Source organism: Boleophthalmus pectinirostris, unplaced genomic scaffold, assembly GCF_026225935.1.
Source record: "Boleophthalmus pectinirostris isolate CB_2022bp ecotype Guang Dong unplaced genomic scaffold, ASM2622593v1 HiC_scaffold_1, whole genome shotgun sequence".
NCBI classification, from domain to species: domain Eukaryota; kingdom Metazoa; phylum Chordata; class Actinopteri; order Gobiiformes; family Gobiidae; genus Boleophthalmus; species Boleophthalmus pectinirostris.
The window spans coordinates 32,010,040-32,035,412 of NW_026570970.1; the positions used below are offsets into that span (position 1 = coordinate 32,010,040).

The 25,373-nt window shown below is 36.3% G+C and overlaps 1 protein-coding gene across 1 annotated transcript; it reads left to right on the forward strand.

Annotated features, from left to right (window-relative positions):
* Positions 1-379: 379 nt before the first annotated feature.
* pgap1 (post-GPI attachment to proteins inositol deacylase 1) lies at positions 380-20,155 on the forward strand. The gene is made up of 26 exons (XM_055151155.1): positions 380-643; positions 2,405-2,558; positions 3,898-4,073; positions 6,176-6,347; positions 6,828-6,985; positions 7,315-7,367; positions 7,450-7,516; positions 7,609-7,714; positions 8,103-8,161; positions 8,227-8,310; positions 8,427-8,479; positions 9,041-9,092; positions 9,178-9,255; positions 9,372-9,453; positions 9,528-9,601; positions 9,769-9,820; positions 10,530-10,596; positions 10,683-10,788; positions 10,877-10,915; positions 11,221-11,405; positions 12,524-12,751; positions 13,033-13,168; positions 13,745-13,795; positions 14,538-14,749; positions 16,064-16,168; positions 16,249-20,155. Exons 1-26 carry the CDS (start codon positions 512-514, stop codon positions 16,385-16,387), a joined length of 2,820 nt encoding a protein of 939 aa, XP_055007130.1. The 5' UTR covers positions 380-511; the 3' UTR covers positions 16,388-20,155.
* Positions 20,156-25,373: the final 5,218 nt, after the last annotated feature.

Below are 25,373 nucleotides of genomic sequence, written 5' to 3' on the forward strand. Positions count from 1 at the left end.
TTTTTCACTGTAAAAAATGGATATGAAATTACATACTGAAAACTAAAGGCGTATTTCCACATTATGGATCATTTGAATGGACAAAATGGGTGTGCCTGTGTCAGAGGGAAAATGACATGAATCAATCATGGCTGTATAGCACAACTGCTGAATACGATCAATAAATGCAATAGAAGATATTGGACAAAACATGATACAGAAATGTAGATATTTAATATTATAAACCTCAAAATAAATTTATTGATATGATATATACACACACGCAGAGATACACACACTACATTATGATGTCATTTGGTGTCTCCTCTTTCCTATTGGCTACGTTTCCCATCCTGTCTTCTGATTGGTCGGTCCACCTGTCAATCATGGTGCAGCGTACTCCGTGCGGTTCCTGTTGTGGTCTGGTCTACGCTGACAGGGCTGAGTGTCCGTGTGTGCCTCAGGTTGGGCAGAATGAACGGTTAAAATATGGACGTCCGACAAATGTAAAATATAAAACAATATTTGGACCATGAAGGCTGTTAGCGTAGCCTTATACGGGCTCGCTTTAGGGCTGCTAGCGATCGGCCTACGAGAATTACTGACCGGTTTCGAAGAGAATAGGTGCAGCATGACTTATATGTTTGAATACCCAGAGTACAGGGTAAGTATAATGCTAATTATCACTCAAATTAATTCAATAACAGCGTGTAACGTGGTGTACTAAAAGCCAATGGTAGTAGTAGCTAATGCATGCTCAGTTTTCACAATCAAACGTCATTTATTTGCATTTCCTGGTGATGCTAGCTTTACCTGTCTTGAAAAAGTAGGCGTGTAGCTAATGTATTTTTCCTGATGTTATTATCTTATGGCAGTCATTCACCTGTATTTCAGTTCTAACTAAGGCGTAATTCTCAAAGGATGTACTAAAATTAGCAGTGTTGTAAAAGCAAAAACTAATAGCAGCTGATCCCACAACAATCCTATCAACACCAGATAATCTTTGTAAATGGGGACATGTGAGGTGAAAAGTAGTAGTAGTAGTAGTACTAGTAGTAGTAGTCGTAGTAGTCGTCCATGAATAATGTGTTCATCTGCCCAGAAGTGGGACACATCTGGAGGCTATCTTCAGTATTGACATCCATCTTTCACTGGGCTACACTTGAATGGACTTTCAGCAGGCCATGTTAGAAAGAAAGAGCTTGAGGACTTAAAGATCATAGCTTTTAAACTAATGCATGGTGCTCCTGGTTAGCATTAATGTGTTGTCAATGTTATTTAATGTATTGCTATGATGAAAAGGGAAATAACAGTAACTGTAAAACATATATATACACTACCGTTCAAAAGTTTGGGGTCGCCCAGACAATTTTGTGTTTTCCATGAAAAGTCACACTTTTATTTACCACCATGAGTTGTAAAATGAACAGAAAATATAGTCAAGACATTGGCAAGGTTAGAAATAATGATTTGTATTTGAAAAAAATATTTTTTTCCTTCAAACTTTGCTTTAATCAAAGAATCCTCAATTTCCAGCAATTACAGCATTGCAGACCTTTGGCATTGTAGCTGTTAATTTGTTGAGGCAATCTGGAGAAATTTCACCCCACGCTTTAAGAATCCCCTCCCACAAGTTGGATTGGCTGGATGGGCACTTCTTGTGTACCGTACGGTCAAGATGCCCACTTCTCTTTCTACTCTGCTTAGAGCCTTTTTGTGCTGTTCTCTGAAGGAAGTAGTACACACCGTTGTAGGAAATCTTCAGTTTCTTGGCAATTTCTTGCATGGAATAGCTTTAATTTCTAAGAACAAAAATAGACTGTTGAGTTTCACATGAAAATTCTCTTTTTCTGGCCATTTTGAGCATTTAATTGACCCCACAAATGTGATGCACCAGATACTCAACCTGCTCAAAGAAAGGTCAGTTTTATAGCTTCTCTAACCAGCTAAACTGTTTTCACCTGTTTTAACATGATTGCACAAGGGTTTTCTAATCATCCTTTAGCCTTCTGACACAATGACATTGTACCATTAGAACACTGGAGTGACAGTTTTTGGAAATGGGCCTCTACACACCTATGTAGATATTGCATCAAAAACAAACATGCCTGCATAAATATATCAGCAAGTAAGTATGTTTATTGACCTTTATTTAACTAGGGTAGTCTCATTGAGATTTTTAATCACTGGATTTATAATCATTGGATTTATGTAGCGCCTTTCAAGATACCCAGAGTGCTTTACTTCTACGCACTCAGTGGTGGTAAGCTACTATTTTAGCCACAGCTGCCCTGGGGCAGACTTTTTTTTTCAGCAGCAGGAAATGGAATGTTTCCAAATTCTTTGTTCCTGTGATAAAGTGTAGCCTAAAGTATGATGTAATGTTGTTTTTAAATTTGACTTTGTACATTTGTTTCCTTTCCAGCGAGTGTCTTTATCTCGGCGAGTGAGCAAACTGTACCCGGCCTACGGGCTATACCTGTATGGAGAGGGGGTGTATGCCCAGGAAACACGCAACCTCAAACTTAGTGGTGCCCCAGTCCTTTTCCTGCCTGGGAATGCTGGAAGTCACAAACAAGGCAAGTTCATATAATATTAATTTAATTTATGATCACACTTGAAGCAAGTTGTATATTTTTCTTTATTTACATCCTTGTATTTCAAATCTGTTATTAGAAAATAACTGCTTACTAAACATCAAAGCTGCTAGAACCAAATCAAAGCACAATTTGATTGGTCGCAGTTAGCATGTATCAAAAACTTTAATTATTTACTCACAACACAATGTCCTATTTAAATATCTACAACATATTGTCTACGCGGCGTCTCCTGATATATAAATCCAGTACCCTGTAGTTTAAACCTCCAAGGACATGTTTTGAAATGCATGGGATTCCTCTACAATATTAGATCAGCACAAATAAAGCAGAAGCTTAGAGGATAGAGGATCTTGGGGGATTTCTTAAAAAAAAAAAAAAAAATTATGATATATATTTGCAACTTACAAAGCAAAACTCAACCACTGGCTTTTCATATTACGATGTTCCGGGGTTGTGTAAGGACATGGGGACAGCCTTGAGCTTTTTGTTGATTAGTTCCACCTGACCAGCATACAAACTGGACCGCCCTTCAAAATGCATTTTATTTGTACTGCCCTTGCAAATAAATTGTGTCTCATATTGTAGCCATGCCAGGAACACTGTACTGTTCTTTATTATTACCTTCTTCCGCATGGCCATTGATAGCAAAATAAAAAAAATAAAATAAAATGGTTGCCTTATCAATGAAGAGGCACCTAATATTACAGGTGGAGTGCCTAACTTTTCTGGAGGAGGTTTTGCAACGTCTTACATATATTGAGACATTATGGCTTTGTCTGGAATGTTATTTAGTATAGCATTAAACTTCTTCATTAAGTAAGCAGGTGTCTTCATCAAGTTACACAAAAGGAATATGTAAGATATTTTTTTGCTATAAAGATTGTATCACATGGAATCAAAGCACATAGAACAAGTGCAGTGCATATGTAGTTGTATTGTATAAAAAAATGTGTGGTACAACATAAAACACATGAAATGTTGTTATAGGCTCCAATGCTTTTGATATGGACACATGTATTAATTTATCTAACTATTTTGTAACAAAAAAAAAATACAAGAATTTAAATAGAATGAAAATCCCAACATAATTCTTTCATCAGATGAGGGCTGCGCTCACAATTGCACACACTACATCAAAAACTAAACTAAACCGGGACTTCACCTGGAACTCAACTTGGACTCCAAAACTAAACAAGGATTAGGACAGGACAAAACCATGTCTATGTCAGGACTAAACAAGGCTTAAACCAGGACCAAACCAACACATCCAAATTTAAGACTACAAGTTAATTTTTCTTGTCATTTCTTCCCCCTGCAGCTCGTTCCTTGGGCTCTGTTGCTTTGAGGAAGGCTGAGAACATGGAAGGAGGACTCCATTTTAACGTCTTCACTGTGGACTTCAACGAAGAGCTGGTGGCACTTTACGGAGGCAGTTTGCTCAGACAGACCCACTTCCTACACGAGAGCATTAAGGCCATTCTGCGGCTCTACAAGGTTAAATTTCATCTATGTCCAGAGCATGTGGGATATCGGCTGTGGGGTTGTGTTACAGCTAAAGGGTTGTCCAACATATAAATATCACATTCTGTCGCCCTCTACTTTTACCCCAGTTAAGCCTTAAACAAATTCTTTACTGCAGTTTTAGTGAGCGACATTGGAGAGCTTTGTTTGCAGATATAATTAACAGATGTGATGACAGAAAGGTGGAAGGTGACTCTGACCAACCAGTTAATTAATTTTATTGGTATAAAACCAGTACTCTTATAAAACCCATATAAAATTATTGTTTGGATCAGCAGTGATGCATGTGGGGATTTACACTGCAGAATCAGTGTAACCTTTAAAGCATAAAGGTTGTTTAATGCATACAATGAATTTAATTATTTTTTAAATCTTTTATAACTCTTACACACAATATACAAAAATTAAACAAATTAAAAATCATGTGACCAGAAATTGAGAAATAATCTGATTGCTCAAAATCACTTTTTGTTCTCATGGCATTATCTTGTGTTCCTTCTTGTGAAAATCCTGTCTCGTCCCAACACTAATATCTTACCTGAACTGGTAGATCATTTTAAAGCATTTTAAAGGCCTGTAGATGCACAAATTGCAGAAGCTATCTTGTGTAAAAAGTTTGCACCTGTCTTTCCAGCATACTGCATTATCACATAGTTTCTGATCTGGCAGTACTTGCTAAACAGCTTTTCCAGTCTTCCTGGCGCATGTTGCATTCATTCTGTTATTCTTTAGCATCTCTGTGTGAAATTATGTTGGGTTTTTGCTCTACTTTTAGTGTGCTTAGCTGTTTAGCACATAATCAAAACAAACATAGCAGCTTACACTTAAAAAAAAAAACGAAAAAAAAAAACAGATGACTGAAAATTTTGTGATTTTTGCAGAGTCAGCAATCGATGCACTAACCACTGTTATTTATCTCAGGTAAAGATAAGATGTTATTTTCACAATAATTTTTGTGAGATGTCTTCTGCATATGCATATGAGAGATGCATACAGAGATACAAAGTGAGGAAAAACTTTGGACCCCGGCAAACTATTTAAAATCAGTTAGCTACCAGAACCAGGGTTTTATATACATAGGCAATGTGGGTGAAGTGTCTTGTCTGAGAGCACAACAAAAGCATGCTCAGGTGTTAGCAGGATGATTGGTTTTCATGAAGATGTTTGTCTCAAATCTGTTGTTTATCTTCATGCTCTTGGCACTGGTAACTTGAAGATGACTTTTGCAAACTTCTTCTCCAGAAGATCAACTCCTTTGCCACTGCAGAATGTGGTTTTGCTTGATTGTGCAGAGAAGATTTAGTAATGGAGAGAGTATTTTCTATGTAGACTTTTGAATAGATAAAAATAAATACTGAAGTCCCTGTCGATCAGAGGCATAAATAAAGTTGCACTGAGGTCCAGTTTAAGAACATTTCAAGACCGGGTCTGATCACAGCATTTTTTATTTGAATTCAATATTAAGATATAATAAAAATAATAATACTAGTAATACTCTAAAATACCCAAACTAATTATGGTTGATATAAAAAGATGTTTTACATGAAGTGAAACATGGTAATGCTCAAAGGATAATCTGAGGGATAATACAGACACGTGTTGCTTTCAATGTGCACTGACTCAGAAGAGCAGACACTGGTTTGGAGCTGGACTCTGCAGATGGACTTATTTTAGTCTAGTCTTCCATGACCTTGTTTTGTACCGCCTCTGTCTCTGTCTCTGTCTTCTGGCTCACTACAGCCAAAAGCTGTCACAAGACTTTTTACTTTTTTTTACCGTGGGGGCAAAATTGCTGAGCACAAACATGCAATTACGGTTAAGAACCGGGACTACCCAAGGGCTCGCCATTTTTGTGAAAATCAAAATTGAATTATACATTTATTTTATGATTTGATTTATTATTTATTAAATGTGTCAATTATGTTTTAAATATTGATTTATTTTATGTTAATGTATTACTTTATTTGATTTGATTTATTACTTATTGTTAGAATTTTTATTTTATTTTTTTCCATGAGGAAAATCCACCAATGTGACACACAGTAAGTTGGTTTCTGTATGTCTTCTTCTCACAGCACCTGAAGTCCCCTCCTCAGAGCGTAGTCCTGGTCGGTCACTCTATGGGAGGAGTGGTGGCTCGGGCTTTGTTCACTTTGCCCAAATTCAACCCAAACCTGGTGACCCTGATCATCACCCAAGCCTCGCCCCATGTGGCTCCAGTGCTGGGGCTGGACCCATACCTGCTCAGTGAGTACCAGTTACACCTGAATGACAACTACAGGAACATCTGCCACTAGAGATGCTAATCAGGAAGACCTCTGAGATTTCTGATGAGCCTACTGCTATGTAAATTATTTGACTTAATTTTTCTTAAAGAAAATAGTTCACCATTAGCTCAATTCATAATAACACAAGATGCATAAAATATTATTTTACCAATATTTTCACCTGTTTGCTTTTAGACTGAGAGATTATTAGTCCATAGGGGCTTCATTATGGACTATACTCTTTAAGTAAACTCATACATAGGTGCATTATATACTGTACAAAGTACAGTATATAAAGTACAGATATGTATAATATCAATGCAGCTCTAGGTAGCTGTTAGCATGTTAGCATGCTAGTTGTTGTTGGCCGTTGGTGTGATGGCAACGCCATTCAGGCCTTTGGCATTGTGGCCTATTTCAATTTCAATCATTCTTTCTTTGTGTCTTGCTCCTGTCTCAGATTTCTACCAAGCAGTGAGGCAGAAGTGGTTAAATTCAGAGCGTCTCAGAAACGTAACGGTGCTGTCAGTGGGAGGAGGTTACAGAGACTTTCAGGTCCGCTCCGGTCTCACCTCTCTGCCCTGCTCCTCGGACGACCCTCACAAGATATCACTGGTGGTAAGATCATATTTTAGAACATCAATGGCCTAAAAACACATCACTGTCAAAACTGAGACTGTTGATGTATGTGAACTCTGCCTAAAAGACAAATATCGCTAGCAAATGATATCACATCAGAATATATTTTGTTTCCCAAGTTCCCAGTTTTTGAAGTAAAATGTGGCTAAAGCCATGACCACTACCTTTTTACATAGGTATGATAGAACAACACCGTGTCCATAGATGTGATGGTGTGGTTTTGGTGTTGCAATGAAAGCATCTTACATTTCAATAAAACAATTTCATTTACTTTGAAGATTTATTATGTTGTTTGTTTTTCTCACCAGGTAACTGCTGTGCCTCGTACCTGGGTTTCCACCGATCACTTATCAATTGTCTGGTAAATACTAAATCTTATTCTACACATCAGTTTAATGGACTTGTAGCTTTAGATGTTGACAAACATCATTTCATGTTTTCAGGTGCAAAGAGCTTGTACTTGCCACTGTGAGGGCTTTCTTTGACCTCCTCGACCCTGCCACAAGACAGGTTTGGAAATGGAAAAATACCTTCAAATAGTATGCAGTATATAAAATTAAGTTACAAGTCTATTAATGATACATGTATCTGTGTTATTTTAGTTTACAGAGGACCCAGAGAGGAAAATGACGGTACTGAACCATCACTTTATCAGACACCCTGTGAGTCCAGTAGGAGAGACTCAGAAAACCACTGCCTCCTTTTTGGGTAAGACCAACCTCATGTTTTTATTTAATTTTCAACAAATCTGTTCTTTGTGCACTGTTGTTGTGAAATTAACTGCATTGATGTGACATTTATTTATTCACTTGTTCATCTATTAATTTATCTATAAGTAGTTAATAAACGAAAAATGCGTAAAATCTAAATACTATTCTGGTCCAAAAGGAGTAAAGAACTTGTAATAGCCTAACTTAATGCTGAAATAGTAAATAATATATTACGTTCATGTTATATGCATATCATTACTACATACATTACAGCAACATACAAAGTAATTACATACAAAATATACAGTTGCAATTACATTTAACAATAAAAATATCAGTTATAATCTGTTGTTTTATAACCTATTGTTATAATCTTATTTTAACAGAATCCTCTGAAGCATGGAGTGAAGTAAACACACTGCGTCTGGCCTACACCACACCAAAGGTATTATTCAATATGAGTTTAATATTTTGCAAATGTAATTAAAATAAACGCACGTCTGTTGACAGGAAGGACAAATGAAGTACTTCCTGTTTGCTCTGTCCAGTCGAAGAAAAGCATACAGCCATTTCTACTGTAGGAGTAGTGGGCTGGTATGTATCAATATAGACACTTTAACTTAGCTTATATAAGTTAAGTAAATATATTGTGCATCTCTTTTGAATTTGTAGTTTTTATGTTGACATATTTTTGTATCTTTGGTGTTTAGCAGGACATGACCAGCTGGGTATATGGCTGCATGCAGAAAAATGGTTCCTCATGGTAAGACAGTAGGTTCTAAGGTGTTTACATAGTGTAACATTCGATTACATTACACAATCTTAAGTCTTTCTGAATTAAAATCTGATTCAGAAATCAAAAACTCAAATTGAGACAAAATACATTCATTTTGAAGAAATGACCATGAAAAAAATCATTTGGACCTGAGTCAGTTTGAAGTACTTCAGTTTTGCGTTAGGGTTACAAGATTAATTGTAATCAAATCAATATAGCAATTTGAATGGACACAATTAGCGCATCATAAAGGCTGCAATTTCTTAAGTGACTTAATTTCCTTCACAAACAACAAAACATCCTTATTTTTCATATTCTGCATTAAAACTGCTGACCCTGTAGTTTAGATCTGTACTCTTGTATTGGTATGCCAGTTTTTGTGTGTATTCTTGTCAACGCAAAATGTGAACTTTGGACAGAATCCTACTATTAAAACATAAATTGCAAATCTAGTCACGATGGTCAGAAAATGCTTTTCAGAAAAGTCCTGCTGCCCTATATTAAACATTAAAAGCTTTAATCAGTGAATTATCTTCTTTTTTTCGTCAGTGTCCATGCTGTGGATCTGTCAGTGGGAACAGAATACCTTCCTCCTTACAAGGTGCTATCAGACTTTAAATGATTATATTTATTTGTTTAGTATTTTTTAATGCATTTGTAACCTTCTATATTCTCACAATCATCAGGTGTTAATTCTTGATCTCAACGACTTGTCCGCATTTACTCATCTGGTTGTGGCAGCCTCAAATGTCAATGGAAAACAGGTATACTATCCCCAGATTATTTACTACCACTACTACTAATCTACTTTTTGTCTGTATAATTTTACATTTTGAACACTTTTAAATGCTCAAATTCTTAAATGTTAATTGTTCTACAGTTTACAGTGGAGTGTGAATGGCAGAGACAGCAATCTCAATCTCAGACCATAACTTTACCAGTGCCACATGTGCTTTCTATTGGTGAGCTGCATAATTATCAAATGCATCATTTCAAAATTTCATTAAACATTTCATAAACATGTATTTGCTTTTAGGTATGACTGTCAGTGATGTAACAATTGGCTCTTCCGGTCTTCTCCACACCATTCAACTACAGCACTTTCACCAGGTTAGTTTTTTGGACTATTTTACCTTTTGAAAATGACACAGGATTATGTCTGATTTAACAAATATGCATTTAATGGATATAAAAACATTAATAATAATAGGACTGAGAATAAGACAACATTGTTATATTATACAACTTAACCTGTAACCCCCCTTTGTATTTCTCAGGTCTATCAAGCTTTTAGAATCACAGTTGCTAGCCACTGTAAAATGCCTAAAGGTAAATCTATACTGTAAATTATAATTATACAAAAATTAATAGGCAATGTACTAAATTTCTACTGTCTTAAAGTGGGAAAAACAGAAATAGTTAATTTTAAAAGGTTTGTGGTCCAAAGTTATTTTTCCTTATGCATTCTGAGCATCCTAATTATCACCGTGATGATTTTGTAGACGCTTTTCACAATTTTCTGAGATCAGAGCAGAGTTTGCAGTCATGTTAATGCTATCAACAACTGGCATGGTACCGGCACTTCCTGATTCTCAGACAATTAAACATTTTATAACTGGATCCAAACAACGGACATATTTTTGAGTTGTGCACTTTGTGGACATTAAATGGTAGAAAATTAAAAGTGTCTCTTTGGGGATTATGTGCAGGGATTCACTGAAAAAGTTACTGCAAAGTCAGACAAAGGACCAGATGATAAAAAGTGCTTGCTGAAGCAGTTCAGGACTTCAGCTCTATCATAAACTGGTACTGAATCTTTAAAAAAAATGTAGGAAAAGCTTGAGAACTCTTATTTACAGACAGAGACTGAATCACTTTCCAGAATTTCTGTGGATCATTGAGATTCTCAGTAGTGACAGACAAAAATATTCAGATTTAGCCTTTTTAATAAGAAGTGCATTTATTGTAAAAAATAAATAAATACATTTGGTACAGGCTCTTTATGCATACTACTAACAGCTGTTTATTTGTCATTCAGAGAGATTGTCTGATGTCTATAGACTCAAAGTATCATGGTTTCGCGAAGACTCACTAACCACTGTCAGGTTGGTCAAATTCAGTTGCAAAGCACATGTACTAATAGTTTAATATGTTAACATAACATGCTATTTTCACTTTATTGTCCAAACAGTGCACCATCAGTGACAGAGATCTCAGGGATGCTTCACACAAGTCGCCCAGACAATTCTTCTGGTGCCATTCTTCAACTCCACACTGCCCCCAACTGCCAATATAAGGTAAATAAATAAAATTACAAGCAACATTTTAATATTGAGTTCTTATTCTAGATCTAACTATATACATTTATTCAATTTTCATTTACAGGTGTCTGTGAGGACATCTTTACCCAAAGTGCTGGGGCAGGTATGTGATTGTCTGAAAGAAATGATTTATGCATAAGCATAATTTTTAAGTATTTGTAAGTCTAATCACAATAATAAAATTATAAAATTCTGTTTTCAACTACTATTCTATTTTCAACAAAAAAATATGTTCATGAAAGTAAAAGAATATATAAATAAGCTCATAGACCGTAATCATTTCCATAAAACATTTGACATGGCATTCATAAGTATATTTCTATGAATCAGATCTCATACATTCTCAATAGCTTTATTTATAAAAGGGCTATAGTGACTTTTTGTTATGTCTCTTGTCTCTGATTTTAGGTGCTAAGATTCTGTGGTCCCATAGTGCCAGTGTACACAGCTGTTACACTCCTCCTCGCCTGTGGGAGGCAGCTGACTTTAATCCTTGATTCTAAAGAAACTACAAGTATGGGTCAAGCAGTGGCCAAAAGCTTTCAGCCTCATAAAGTCATCCTCCCTGTTTACATCCTGCATGCATTACTAAGGTATGGGTTTTAATCTATTCAGTGATAAGATACTTTGTTGATAAATCTTCTTCTTGTGTAATTTTTTTTCTTATCTTAAAGCTACCATCTGTAAGTTTATATGATTTTTTTTTTTTTTATACCAGTAGATGGTAGATGTGAAACCTATTCCCCTTCTGTCAGGCACACAGAGAGCATCTAGTGGTGTTATGTGAGAATACAACAGGACAAGGCCGGCAATGCCAAACCACAAATTGGGACTTTAAATGTTTTATTTTCGGTTTTATTAACAATTGGTATTTGTATTTTGTATTAATTTATTAAAGGGACAATGCATATTAAAAGACAAGATCATGTAAGAGACAAACATGTACTTGCAAATATGCAGGATTTTAGCCAAAGCTAATTTCCATCCTGGACCAAGGCCAGCCACGTCACCTGCACAATTCATAAAATATGACAAAAGCCTAAAATACCCACTCCCACATACATGTCTCACTCATACACTGTAAAACACACTCATGCGATGTACAGGTCAGACATATACTCTCATTACTTACACATACACAACACTAACATCTATTTACAGATCTATATACAAATGTGATTGCAGTCCCCAGCTCCTGGGCAAAAGGTGCTGTTTAGGTTTAGTTGTGTGGATAGATCTGATTGTCCAGTAGCCATGATTTAAGTTGAGCAGAGTTGCACTTCTTACCATTTAAAAATAGGAAAAAATGAAAAAAACAAAACAAAACATATGTCTGATTTTTTTTAAAAAGGGAGAAAATAGTATCTATTTCCAGGGCCGGACTGGCAATTTGTACGTTCTGGAAAAGGAAAAGTCCAGAACGACCTTCCAACCGTGGTATATTGACCACATCATTCAACATCCACTGCTGACTAATGCTGATAATACTTACACTACATCTGGTTTAACCTAATGTAAAAGCCGTGTCCTTCTTAAATAAATAACAGAATTAATACATAACTAAATAAATACATAAAAACATGAATACATGAATAAAAACATAAATATGCAGACAGATGCAAGCCATGGTTGAATATGTTTATAATCCTCTAGTGTTTAATATTGTGTTTTTGCTAGTATTTAAATGCATATTGCTGTCTTTCCCCTCTAGCTGTAGCTGGTTTGAGGAGCTGTGGTCTTTTCTTCTGCTCCCTCACATGGACTCCCTCACTCCCACTGTCCCAGACTCATCTCTCACTGAAGATCTGTCCCCAGAGGAGTGGCCCTACCTTCTTTCTCCTCTCCTGTACCTGATGGGGGCCGCGGTGGCATTCTGGGGCAGTGCTTTGCTACGTATCGTTATCCGTGTGCTATCTCTAATATTAGCTCTACTGCACAGGTAAAGGTATTTCAACAAGTTAACTAGCACTTTGCAGAATACATATTTGTTTTTGGCAAGATCCTAATCATTTTGATAATAATCAGATTTTGGTGTGCATGTTTAATGATTTTGAAAAATATTCCTAGTCAAGGATAAAAAAAATCAGACCCATTCTAAATTAATAATTTTAAGTGAAGTAGATGTGTGAGGGTATACTGTATATGTCTATGCATTATGGTTATACTTTTGCTTGTGATGTGGATAGTGTTTTTTGTGATATTTTCATATTTTTCTTGCAGGCCCTCAGTCTCCAGAGATTGTGGTACTCTCCCATTATGGACCCAAGTCCTGGTATCTGTGTCTCTTACTGTTTTGGGCAGCGCCACATGTGGAGCCTTGTCCATATTTACTGCTTTTATGTTCCACTTGTACAGGGTAAGTCTCAATCAAATACATGAATATGTGCATGATTATGAGCATTGTGATTAGATATGCTGTTTGTGTTTTGAAATTAAAATTTATTAATATTGAATGAAGACTAGCTATATTTAAACTGACAAACTAATACAAGAATCACACGTTTTAAAGCATGTCTAAAGCAGGGTTGAACAATTTGGGAAAAATATGTAATTGCAGTTTTTTTCTGACAAACATTGCGATTTATCCTTTATAAAATTTATTTTTCTTGCTTCCAGGAAAATTGACCAAAAGACAGACATTTTACTTGACAAACTAATACAAATTACATATCTAAATTTACAGGGTTAGCCATAGTTTATATAGAATAAGACAAGGTTTTTTGTGGTTTCGGGATTAAATTATGATACTTCAACAGCCTTTGTTAGGTCCATTCACATTATGATCTTGACTGGGTTCAAACTAATCTTGCAGCCCTAGTCTAAAATTTTTATCCAATTTCAATTTATCTCACAGCCCTAATCCTTATAAAAATATTCTTTAGCCTTACTTTCTTGTACTAACTTCTTTTTCTTGTTGTGTTTGATTAAAAAGGTGCTGAGGCTACAGATGACGGAGAGGTCGCTCAGGCACATGCTGAATCTGGTGAGATCTTTTCACGTTTTAATGTAGAACAATTTCCAGGGCTGAAAAGTCGTGAGAAAATGCTAGCTTAGTGCCGACCCAAGTCACTCTTAATTCATATACGCGTAAAGCAGTATATTTTAGCATATTTTAGCAGGACCATTAGTGGGAAAAACTAATTGAAATATTTTGGGAAATTTCAAGTGGAAAAAGCTTTCCTCAACAGATGGGTCTTGAGACTTGCACCCTATGATATGACGTTAAAAACGTGTCAGATTTAGAGAAAATGAAAACTTCTGCAAATACAATACAACACTGGCATATGTCCACTGCTCTTTACTTACTTTGTTGCCCAGTCTGTGATATGTGTTGGATTTAGCAGCATTGCATAGTCATTTTGGTACAAATGGGAAAAAAAGATCAGGTACTTGTTAGTGTGATCTGCAGTTATCCATCGGAGATGCCAACTTTGTTGTGATGATGTTTACACTGATGTCAGCTTCCTCTGGGCATTGCATCATTCTAACACAGAAATCAGTGGACTTGTTTCTTTTATTAAGTCATTTTAGATTAATATTGTGATTTAAAATGTGTGAATTATAATGTATAACATAATGATCCACTGGTGTTATAGATTATAGCTATATTGCAGACACCAGCACAATAGGGCTTCTTAAATTATATCTTGAGCTTTGGACAATCCTACTTGCTTGCTTACTTTTTACCCAAATGTATTAAAATGTTCTTCATAACTTTTCCCCAGGCCCCACAGAAGCACAAAAAGTCATTCAACGGCAGTGTAGACACGGAGTCTGTGTCGAAACCCTCTGAGTGTAACGGGATGCCCCTGCTCTCTGAGCGGGTGCTACAGGAGGTGAGGGGAGACCTGCAGCTGCACCTCTGTCTCTCCGTCCTCTTCACCGCTCCACTCATCCTCAGTGCTCCCTCGCTCCTGCATTGGATACGCAACATGAGGTAACACATTACTTAACAAGTAATATCTTAAAGTCACATTTTTAGCAAAAAAAAATGTAATGTATGTTTTTTGTTGGGAATCTTGTTTTGCCTGGAGGGGGCCTTCTCCTGCTTGTTTCCATGGAAATGTTCCTTTGGCTATAATATTCCTCCACTTGACCATTCCTCCACTCTATGGAGAATGTTCCAAAGTATGGTTTTATCTTTCTGTTACAATGGGTTCATGCAGGGGACATACCAACTCCATATAGTTACTGCTACTGTACTGTTGTTACTGTACTTTTTAAACTGACTAAAATCATCCAGGTATCCATGTATGTAATATGTAACATTAGTTTCAGCCATTCAGTATACGTTTTTTAGTGTTCCTCAACTTGGCATTATTTTTTTTGTTTATTTATTAATTTGAGCATCAGTTTAAAACACAAAATTAAGCATTCAGTTCATAATAATGATCATCTAAATGAGATAGAAGTGATTAATAGTATATGCAATGGAGTCCAAAGGGGGTAAGAAGAAGTTTTAAACATATCCTACCCATCTTGTAAGGTCTAAGATGTAAAAGGGTACATGAAAGTGTCTATTTTGCTTCATCTGCTACTCAAGAAACAAAAGTACCCATTATATCAAATATGTATCCTGCACCCAGACTCTATGGAGGAATTTAGAAGAAATAGTGGAGTTCTAATAATTTTGTTGAGACCAAAATTTGACTGAACCAAAACTGTCTCCAGACTCCACTTTTTAATGTGTCACTGAAGCACAAAAAATTTGTTTAATTGTCTCTGGGAGAATCCTGAGTGCAGTCAATTAATAAACAGTGTTAACAGTGAAAAAGGAAATTTCTATAGCAGTTCACTGAGTTTTAGATTTCTCATAAGGAGTAATATTTCATCTGTCTAATAACCAGACTGTGTATAAAGAAATGGGTTAAGGGAGCATCATGTCACCCACAGCATTTGGCCCCTGTCAAATGAAGCTCACGAAGCTAGCACTTATGGGGGGTAAATTGGAGTTGAGTTCCATATTAAGCATAGGAATTACCGTAATAATAAATAGCTAAAGCACCAAGGTCATGTAGACCGGGTTAATACGAACATTTTAACAGCCAAATAACAAGCCTGGCAGCAGCAGTTACAGGGACAAGAGCAACAGTTCCTCAATACAAAGTGAATTGGAGAGGGACGCAATGGAACCGGTGGCATGTCCATGCTCACTTCCTATTTGGAATGCAGCATGTCCATGTCTATTCCCATTTATAATTTATGGTAATAACTGATATATTGATAATTGATATGATGTGCTGCTCTGCAGGTATAGCACACAGCTGGATCCTGACCCTTGCTGGCCTCACTATGTGCCTCTCATTATTACATACTTGCTGCTAATCAACTGCAACACTGAAACATTAGGCAAAAGGTAGGACAATTAATACAATGTTTCTTATTTTACCATCTCAATTTATTTTGCTTAACTTATATCATGGTTTATTTTTCTAGTAAACTGTTGCCTCTGGCCTCATGGCTCCCTCTACCATTGGCTGTTGCGATGTTGAGTTTCTCCGCTCTCCATCTCTACAGAATCACATACTATTTATTGGCAGCACTGGCACCCATGGCCTTATGTTGTCTTCTTTGACAGTACACCTTTACCATAACAAGCCTTTTTATCTAAGTTTCTGATGGACTCATTCTCATTAATAGGTCATGAATAGATTGCGTTCACCTTTACAAAATGTAGTGTTAAAAGCTTACAAAAAGGGACAATGTCAATACAAAAAATAAATAGACAATACTGTATTGTGTTGTAGTATAGTATGTTGTTCTAGGAACAACAGCACATTCTATAGTTGTGTCCCTGAGAAAGACACCTCACAATTCTGACAAGATTATCAATCAGTAATTTTAATAATTTCGCAACAATATAATCTTAACTAAAAAATATGAATAGTGAGAATTTTAGAAGCAAAAATAAGTCAATTATTTGATCCATAGCCCCCCAAATCCTAACCTAAATGTGTTTTATTTTTGTTTTTTTAAGACAAAGTGTTTAGCTTTTCCTTCTACATACGCATTTGAGTGTAATCTTGTGAACGCAGCCTATTCTTGTTGACAGACAGAGCTATAGACTTACATGAGTGATCTGCTTGTTTTGAATCAGCATCAATTGTTCCAGCCATTTCTCTATGTTTTAATAGGACAAAATGTGACGCTGGAATCTGCCTTACAACTGTATGTATATCTATTGCTCTGTCATTAGAATGGGAGGAAGGATGTTACTGTTAAATTGTGTTGACAGTGTCTTAGTTCATTGTGATACTTATGCTGTATAATCTCACACTGCCAACAGCTTAGCATAGACTCTAGATGTCTTTACCTGCTGACTGTTTGTTTATATGAATATCCAATAGTAAGATTTATTTTACACAACAGAAGTCCAAAGGAAATCATATTTAAATCCATGTTTTATATATTTATAATCCATTCACATAGTATATATGGGATTGGTTTGGTTTGGTTTTGGATCAAAGTGGTTAAACAGGAGTGTAGTAATAAGCCAATAATGTAATAACAATGTTGAGCCTTTCAAACCAAGAAAATATTTGGCTTGCTGAGTGCCACCAGATCTAAACCAGGGCTATTGTAGGTCTTTTAGTGGACTACATCAAATTCATTATAGTTCTAAACAAGAAATTGTTGAAATGAGGACACAAAAGTGGATAAAATGATCTGAAAATCCCACTTACTGAAGAGCCACCTGAAGGATCTTATGTTATTGAGAAACACTGTCATAAATTATTACATTATTGGCTGGTTATCTTTAGCCTGACAAGGAAAAAAAGAAAGAAAAAATCTGATAATCTAATAACTGCAGCCAATAATGTAGTTATTGGAGTCTTGTACAGTCAAGCATTTGGCGCAAGGTAAACAAAATAATCTGTCTGTAATGTGGGGTTTATTGTATATTTTCTAGTATCATCCAATCCTATCCACTTTATTTATATAGTAGTAAAATAAAACAATACATAGAAAACCATACTTCAAAAGGCTCAATTATATATATATATATATATAAAAAAGGCTTAAAAACTATCAAATACAGTGTTTATCATAGATTCTGGGGAGACTATGTTGGAACAAATAATTTTGATTTTAATCATTTTATCTTATACAATTTGTGCAGTATAAATAACATTTATTGTCTATTTTTAATCTTTATGCAGTCCTTTTCGCCTAGTACAGTTACTTGTTAATGTTTAAGACAATGGGAAACAAAGTGTGATTTTGCGATGGCAGTGTATTGTCCAGCTGTTTTAGACTATGTGGGAGGCATCATATTCTCTTATAGTAATATGAAATACTGAACACGCAGAGAACTAGCCAGAGAATAAAAGTGAACAAGTCACTGAGCAAATGAACAATTTGATCTATTTATGACAAATGACTCCCTGCTTATCTATCTAGTGTATGATATAGCTATAATATTGAGTCAAATGCATATAAAAACATCTCCAAGAGTAATGGTGATTGGGTTTTAAAGTAGTAGAGTGCTGGTTGTAGTCATTGCCAGCAGATGGAGTCCTTGTCAGTCCCTACTTGCTATGTAAACTGAAGGCATCAGAGAAACTGACTTCAATATACAACTTATTTGAATTGTTAAGACCAATACTAAGGTGCTCATGTGCTTTCAAATCCTGAATAGTCAGTAATATAGGACTTTTACTAAAAGTTATGGAGGGAACAATTAATTAGAATAATAAAAAATTATACAATAATAATTATAGTCATATTTCGGTAACCTTAACTGTAATCTAAACAATTCAGACATAAGCCACATACTAAAAGACAATTTCAATCATTAATTTTTGAATGCAGTAATTGATTAATTGAAAAATAATCACTAACTAATGGACTGCTAAAATAAACATTGGTGGCAGCCATACTAAATTTTAAACTTGAATTGCATAACACTATTAGGCATCAATAAAAATCCATGTACCACCATTTTTGGAATCATGTTTGCACAAATTTAAACCATTCGCAGTTTAGCTTAAAATAAATTTCTGGTAAATTGGGGACTCTTTGATATCACTGTAAAATATACTTATTTGGGACCAATTTCTTTGCCTTTGGTTTTTACAGTAATACACATCTAAACTACCAAGTAAACAGTAGGCCTATGTTATCTTCCACTGTTGTTCCTTGTGAATGTAGCTGCACTGAATGTGTGTGACTTCATGCACTTGTATTGGTGAAGTGAAGCTTTCGTGCACTTGTGGTTAGTGCAGTTTTGTGCTGTGAGATGCACATTTTATGCCTTGTCGTGAAACAGGTGGAAAACTTTATAGGTTAAAAGTAGAACAAATGATGAATATGTTTTCTATTACTGTTAATGTATTTTATATGGTGTTCACTGTGATCATATCTAAGATTGTTGATGACTTCTTTGATTTTTGACGATGGAGGGGTGTCTTTGTTTTTATTTGCCAAACATTGCCGGGTTTCAGCAAAGCTTCATGATCAAAAACTAACCTAATTTAATTTAATAAAACAACTTCTGTAATTATTATTATTTTTTTTTTAAAGGTGCACTATGTAACTTTTTTGTTGCTTGTCTCCATGGAAATATTATGTTGTATTGCCTGGATTGTTCCACAGTATGGCGTTCAACACTGTTCATGCGTTTTTTTTAGGTAAAAAATAACTTTAAAAACATGCATTCTTTCTTTGTGGAGGGTCACCTTTCCACAGACCTGTAATTTGGCCTGGTAGTATCGCCTGCTTGTCTCCATAGAGATACATAAATTAAATGCCATACTGTGGAACATTCCAGGTGAAATAATAATATCCCCATGGAGACAACAGCAAACCCTCCACCAGAAAACTTACCTTTACTTAAGTTACTTCCTAAACAATTATTTTCATTTTATTGCCATTTCAACCACCAACACTAACTACCCTTTTGTGGCTTATATCAGGCTTAAACATGTTGTGATCACTGCAATGTGTGTCATAAACTAAATGGCAATTGTTCACTGGATAATTCCATGTAAAAACACTGTTCTTGTCTTGAAGTGCTTTAAAGTGTGGTGACCGGTCTACTTTCTTCTGTTTCTGCCTACAGTGGCTCTAAAAGCTCTTCTTAGCTGCTGATTGTGTAAAGGTGGTTAATTCTGTGACCTTGTAATGATGCACCATAAATGCATTTGGTGTTTTGAATATACTTTATTAAGCAGCTCTTGTGTGAAGAGTGTCTGTATAACCCCTCAGGTTTAGGCTTTTGTCAAAATGAGCTAATTTGTTATTGTAAAATACATCTGTCATTTTTTTATCTGATGTTCCTGTAAATGGGTTAACGGTGCAATTTTTCGCACAAATGTTGTTGGAATAAAATATGCAAACACAGTGTTGTTTTATTATTATTATTATTATCATCATTATTATTATATTATTATTATTATTATTATTATTATTATTTGCTCTTTATTTAAATAATTAATAAATAAGTAATTAATTCTGTGTTAGAAAACTACGATTTTTTTTTTTTTTTACAGCACATAGTCACTTGTATGTAGCTGATGGAACGCAGCATGCTAGTTGAGTATAATTTTTTGGTTCTTTTTGTTTTCTTTTTATTGACATCGCACATGTCAGTAACGTCAGTTCCTTGATATAATAATTAGATCTTAGACTATACATAGGCCTACTGCACTTTTCTTTTTAAACTCCGCTGAAGGTAGGTTAACAGAAAAAAATAAATAAAAAGAAACATGTTATGCTAGGTGATGCTAGCCAATATACGTGTTCAAGCTTGTGAAATTAAATATTTTAACTTGGTTAGAGAAACATGCATTGAATTCAACAAAAGCTGCACCAAAAAGAAGATATGGCTCGTTGAAGGCTTTTGGTTTACACAAAAAAACAGCCAAAATTATAATCATTGTAAATTTGCAGCTAATGTTGAATTGAATGTGTTTTTCTCTAACCAAGTTAAGGCATGTCAAATTAAATAGTTTAACACGTATATTAGCTAGCATAAACTAGCATAATACGAAAACACAAAACAAAGACGATATTTTTACACTCATATTTTCATATAAGAATTGTATTTCCATCATTAGATTCACAATGTTTACTGTTTAATATGACTGTATGCAGGCATGACACGAAGCTGCACCTCCTTCAATCGCCCACCAGAGGGCCCTGTGTCTCACCAGCACCATGGACAGAGTCTGCGACAGTAGGTCACTAAAACTCCTATATCACGTGAAACAAAACTACATTTTACTCTGATGGCTTCACTGACTACATAGCTAGATTCAAATTGTAGCTAACAATAACGCAAGAGAATTTTTCTCTATATAACATTACTCCTATTCTTCAATATGTGATAAAAGGTAATATTATTACCTGAACTTGTCTGTTTTTGAATCTTTGTAAGTGTAATAATATGCATCATTGGAAGTTCTAAACCAAATGTTAAAACTTTTCTCATCACATAACACGTAAGAAAACATTTGGCTTTCCAAGTACCACCATATCTATGCCTATTCCAGGTATAAGATTAGAGGTAGAGAGAAGACTAAACCAGGTGTAATTGGACTACACTGCTACTGTAGTTCTAAACACCAAATAACCTAAGGGAGGATGAAAATGTGGGTACAACTGAACTGATTCATACTCATGAAATTTTAGAAATGCAAAGGACATTGCATACCACAGTTTGAAAAGCAATAACTTAAAGGTCCTATGTTACACATTCTTGTGAGTTTTAAGCCATGTTATAATGTTATTAACTCATCAAAAACATACCTGTGGTTGCATTTTTTCATTCACACATGTTAACTTTAACCCTTTATTATAAATCTGTCTACATACTCTGTTTCACCTTGTGATGTCATGCAGTGATAGTTTTCAAGTCAACAGCTACTTTTTACCTTTTGTTCGGTAAAGATTGGCAACTACAGACCAGAAACCATTCAGATGCTATTCTATTGAAGGTTTATGGAGATTAAAAACACTATAGAGTGAGAGTTAGAGAGCAGAACTCAGCCTATATCTGCAGGATTTTTGTGTTAAACGTGTGAATGAAACAAAACACAACTCCAAGTATGTTTGTGCTCAGGAAACAACATTATAACATAGATTAAAAATAATATAATATAGACCCTTTTAAAGGATGCCTAAATATCCTTAAATCACATGGATATCTTTGAAAATGGCTGTTTATCGGTTTCAGAAAAACACCTACAAATGGGCTGCTGTGTAACTTTTCTGCTTGTCTCCATGGTGATGTTATTGCTTCTGCCTGGAATGTTCCACGGTATCTTTCTTTCAGTTTTTTATTTGCATTTGTTACCTTTACCCTGGCCGGATGGCAAACCCGCTTGTCTCCATGGAGATAGATAGGTTAAATGCCGTTCTGTGGAACATTACACGTAAAGGCAACATCTCCATGGAAACCTGCACCAGAAAAGTTACATGGTCCATCTTTAACTGACAAGGCATACAGATTAAGAGCTTTTGAAAATGTAGTCTGGGCAGATTAAAAGGTTGTTATTTTAGGTTAAATTTGGTGTGTTTTTCTTGTACAGCGTGCCACAGGTTGATTGCAACACTGCAGTCTCCGTGTGTCCAGTCACCGCCCACTCTGGCATTTTCCCACATTAATATGCATTGTAATATGTAACAGAAAACTACATCTGAGCTCCTATAGGACGGTCTTCAGAGTGAATTACGAGCGCCTCTGCGAATAAATGCAAATCTCATGACGCCATCCACCGCTAGGCAAAGGTAGGCTGCAGCTGCTTGAGCCAGTCGGATTTATTTAGTCGCTACATCTGGTGGGGAGGACGCGGCAAACCTACGGAAAGACTGCGGCGCGAAGTGCACAGGGAATAGGCTGTTGTGACTGTCTTTGGCCGTCACCAGCGGTCGGACTGCGGCGGGAGAGCGTAACAGCGGAGCAACTATAGCAGCCAATACGCACGCACCTTCTCGAAGTGCTGCAGCCTGGTCTACATAAGACGCGGACCCAAAAACTGCACATGCTGTGGATCTGACACAGAAGCAGCGAGCGAGGAAGCGAGGGAGGGGGGGCATAGCGCGACACCCCACCCGTCTTGCCTCGTTTGGACTGCGGGATAACGAGCTGAGTCGAGTCGTACGGAGCAGGTGCCGTCCATCCGTGTGTCCGCATTTTTCCTCTCCACCTCTGCAGTAAAAGGTACGCGCTGCCTCTTCTACATTACACAGCCTACACCACTGGAGATAGCGGCGTTATTGCTTTACGTTCATGCCTCTCAAGAAATATGACAACGCTTGCAAATATTGACTCTTAAATCTAATTAACCGGGCTAATTCACTGCTGCGTCTGCTGTGCCGGGGGTGAATCGATCATTTCGCTTCATGCGTGAAACCATATAGAAAATGACGTAGGGAATTCCCACAGAAATCCAATAGCGTGCGCTGACACCTGGACCATTTCGCCATGCAGTGCTGTGCTTGCTGCTGTTGGCGGTCAGTCATGTGAGCAAAAACCAACGCAGATTAAACTTGGAAGAAAACTGTTATGTAACGCGATTTTGCTGACGTGATTGGGCTCGCAAGTGGGGGTTACCTTCACGGCTGTATTGCCCAAAGATGCAATATGGCTGCAAACCCCCCAAAAAAGTGCTTTCAGTTGTTTACACTGCCAGAGACTAGTTTGAAAAATGTTAGTGTGATGACTGCGACAGGGCTCAACGTAAACTGCACGTCGCGCCAAATCTTTGTAGAGAATCCTGCTTATTCCACCTTTCCCACGTTTGCTGTTGTCTGCAAAGCCTAGTGCCATCGAGAACATGTTTGCATATCTTTTCAGGTCTTAGGCTGTTAGTTTTGTTGGTCAGTGTATGGCATTACAGTGAACGTTACTATCCCCATGGAGACAAAGCAAATTATGTCACCAGGCCAAGTTTACAGGTCAGATCTGTGGAGAGATAACCTCGCTTGCAGTAAGAAAGCATCTGTTTCATGGGAATTTTAGAGCAAAAATTATAACTAACTATAATTTCATGTCATACAGTGGGGACATTCCAGGAAAATGATAAATGGGTAACATATTCATGGAGACAGGCAGGTGCAGCCTCCATCAGAAAAATGACTTAGTGTACCTTTAACAAAGAACCTGTCCACAGTAGTTTTCAAAATGCGACAATGAGCACGGCCTTTTTCAATCAACACAAAATAGCCCACAAGAAAATCTATCAAAATAATCAATTTGTATTATTTTTCTACCATTGTCCATTTAAATTAGCGTCTTTTTGTTGTGCTGCAACTGTCACTCAAATAAACAACTTTCACAATTTGTATGCGCTCTGCCAGACCATTTCACTATCCATCTGGAAGAGTGCGGCTATAGGCTATTTTTCATACACTGCCTTTGATTAAAGTAACAATTGAATACTTCTATATATTCTCCCTTAAAAGTGCACAATAGAACTTTTCTGGTGTCTAGTCTGTCCTGTACTTGTACCTGTGCTTGTATCCAATAAAATGCTTGAGACAATAAAACACAACTGAATAAAATAAAAATAAGTTTAATGCCATACTGTGGTACATTCCAGGCGAAGCAATAGCATCTCCACGGTGACAAGCAGGTCATGGACGCTTCACCAGAAAAGGTTTTCTTAATATGGATGTTTGGTGCAGTTGTTGTTTGGTGTAGTTTTTGCATATGTTTGATATATTTTAATACGCTATATTTCAGACATTGCAAAACAAACAAACAAACAAACATGAAACTGAGATAAAATTGGTAAACTTGCAGGCTTTGTGAGCTATTGTAGGGTTAGTATGAATCATAGACTATAAATGGGCATAGCTAACCCACTAGCTGCCACGTTCCAAATAGGAAGTGAGCATTGGCGCACGTCCGACTCCACTGACTCTGGTTCGATATCACTTCACATTGAAAAACTTGTCCCCTCTGTCCATAACTCCGTAAATCAAAATATTAATATTAATAACCAATCAGGCACCTTCTTTTTCTGGGGTTGCTTCAGTTACTATGACATTCATTGGAATTCCAAATATGGAACTCGGCTCCAAATTTGCCCTCGTAACTGCTAGCCCTGACAAGCTTCATTTGGCTGAAGCCGAACGCTATGGGTGAGGTCACACTCTCTAATAACTATAGGATGCTTTATTTGGAGGTGAAGTATAGTCAAAAGAACACAAATATTGCTCATGCACAAATGGAATCATTTAATAACACTGTTGAGGCATTACGCATTTGTAAAGCTAAGTATAATATTTGATTAAATTTGATTTAAATTGTCGCTCCTTATTGCACACAAAAAATGTTTGCTTCGAAACGCTGCTTAAGACAAATTCCAGAGATCCTTATCAAACTTGCATATTTATTTATCCAATGTAGCCTGTTTTAGCTACCAAAAATGCAGTTAACAATTGTTATGCCTATGTTTGGGCAATGGGAGGAAGCCAAGACTACTATTTTTGTACAAATATAAACTCTCTTAATCCTCCTCATCCTTCTTAAATACATGGTCAGGGAAGTCAACACTGTGCCAAATCATTACAACAGGGCACTCCATCACATCTGGTGCTTTGGTGAAAGAAAT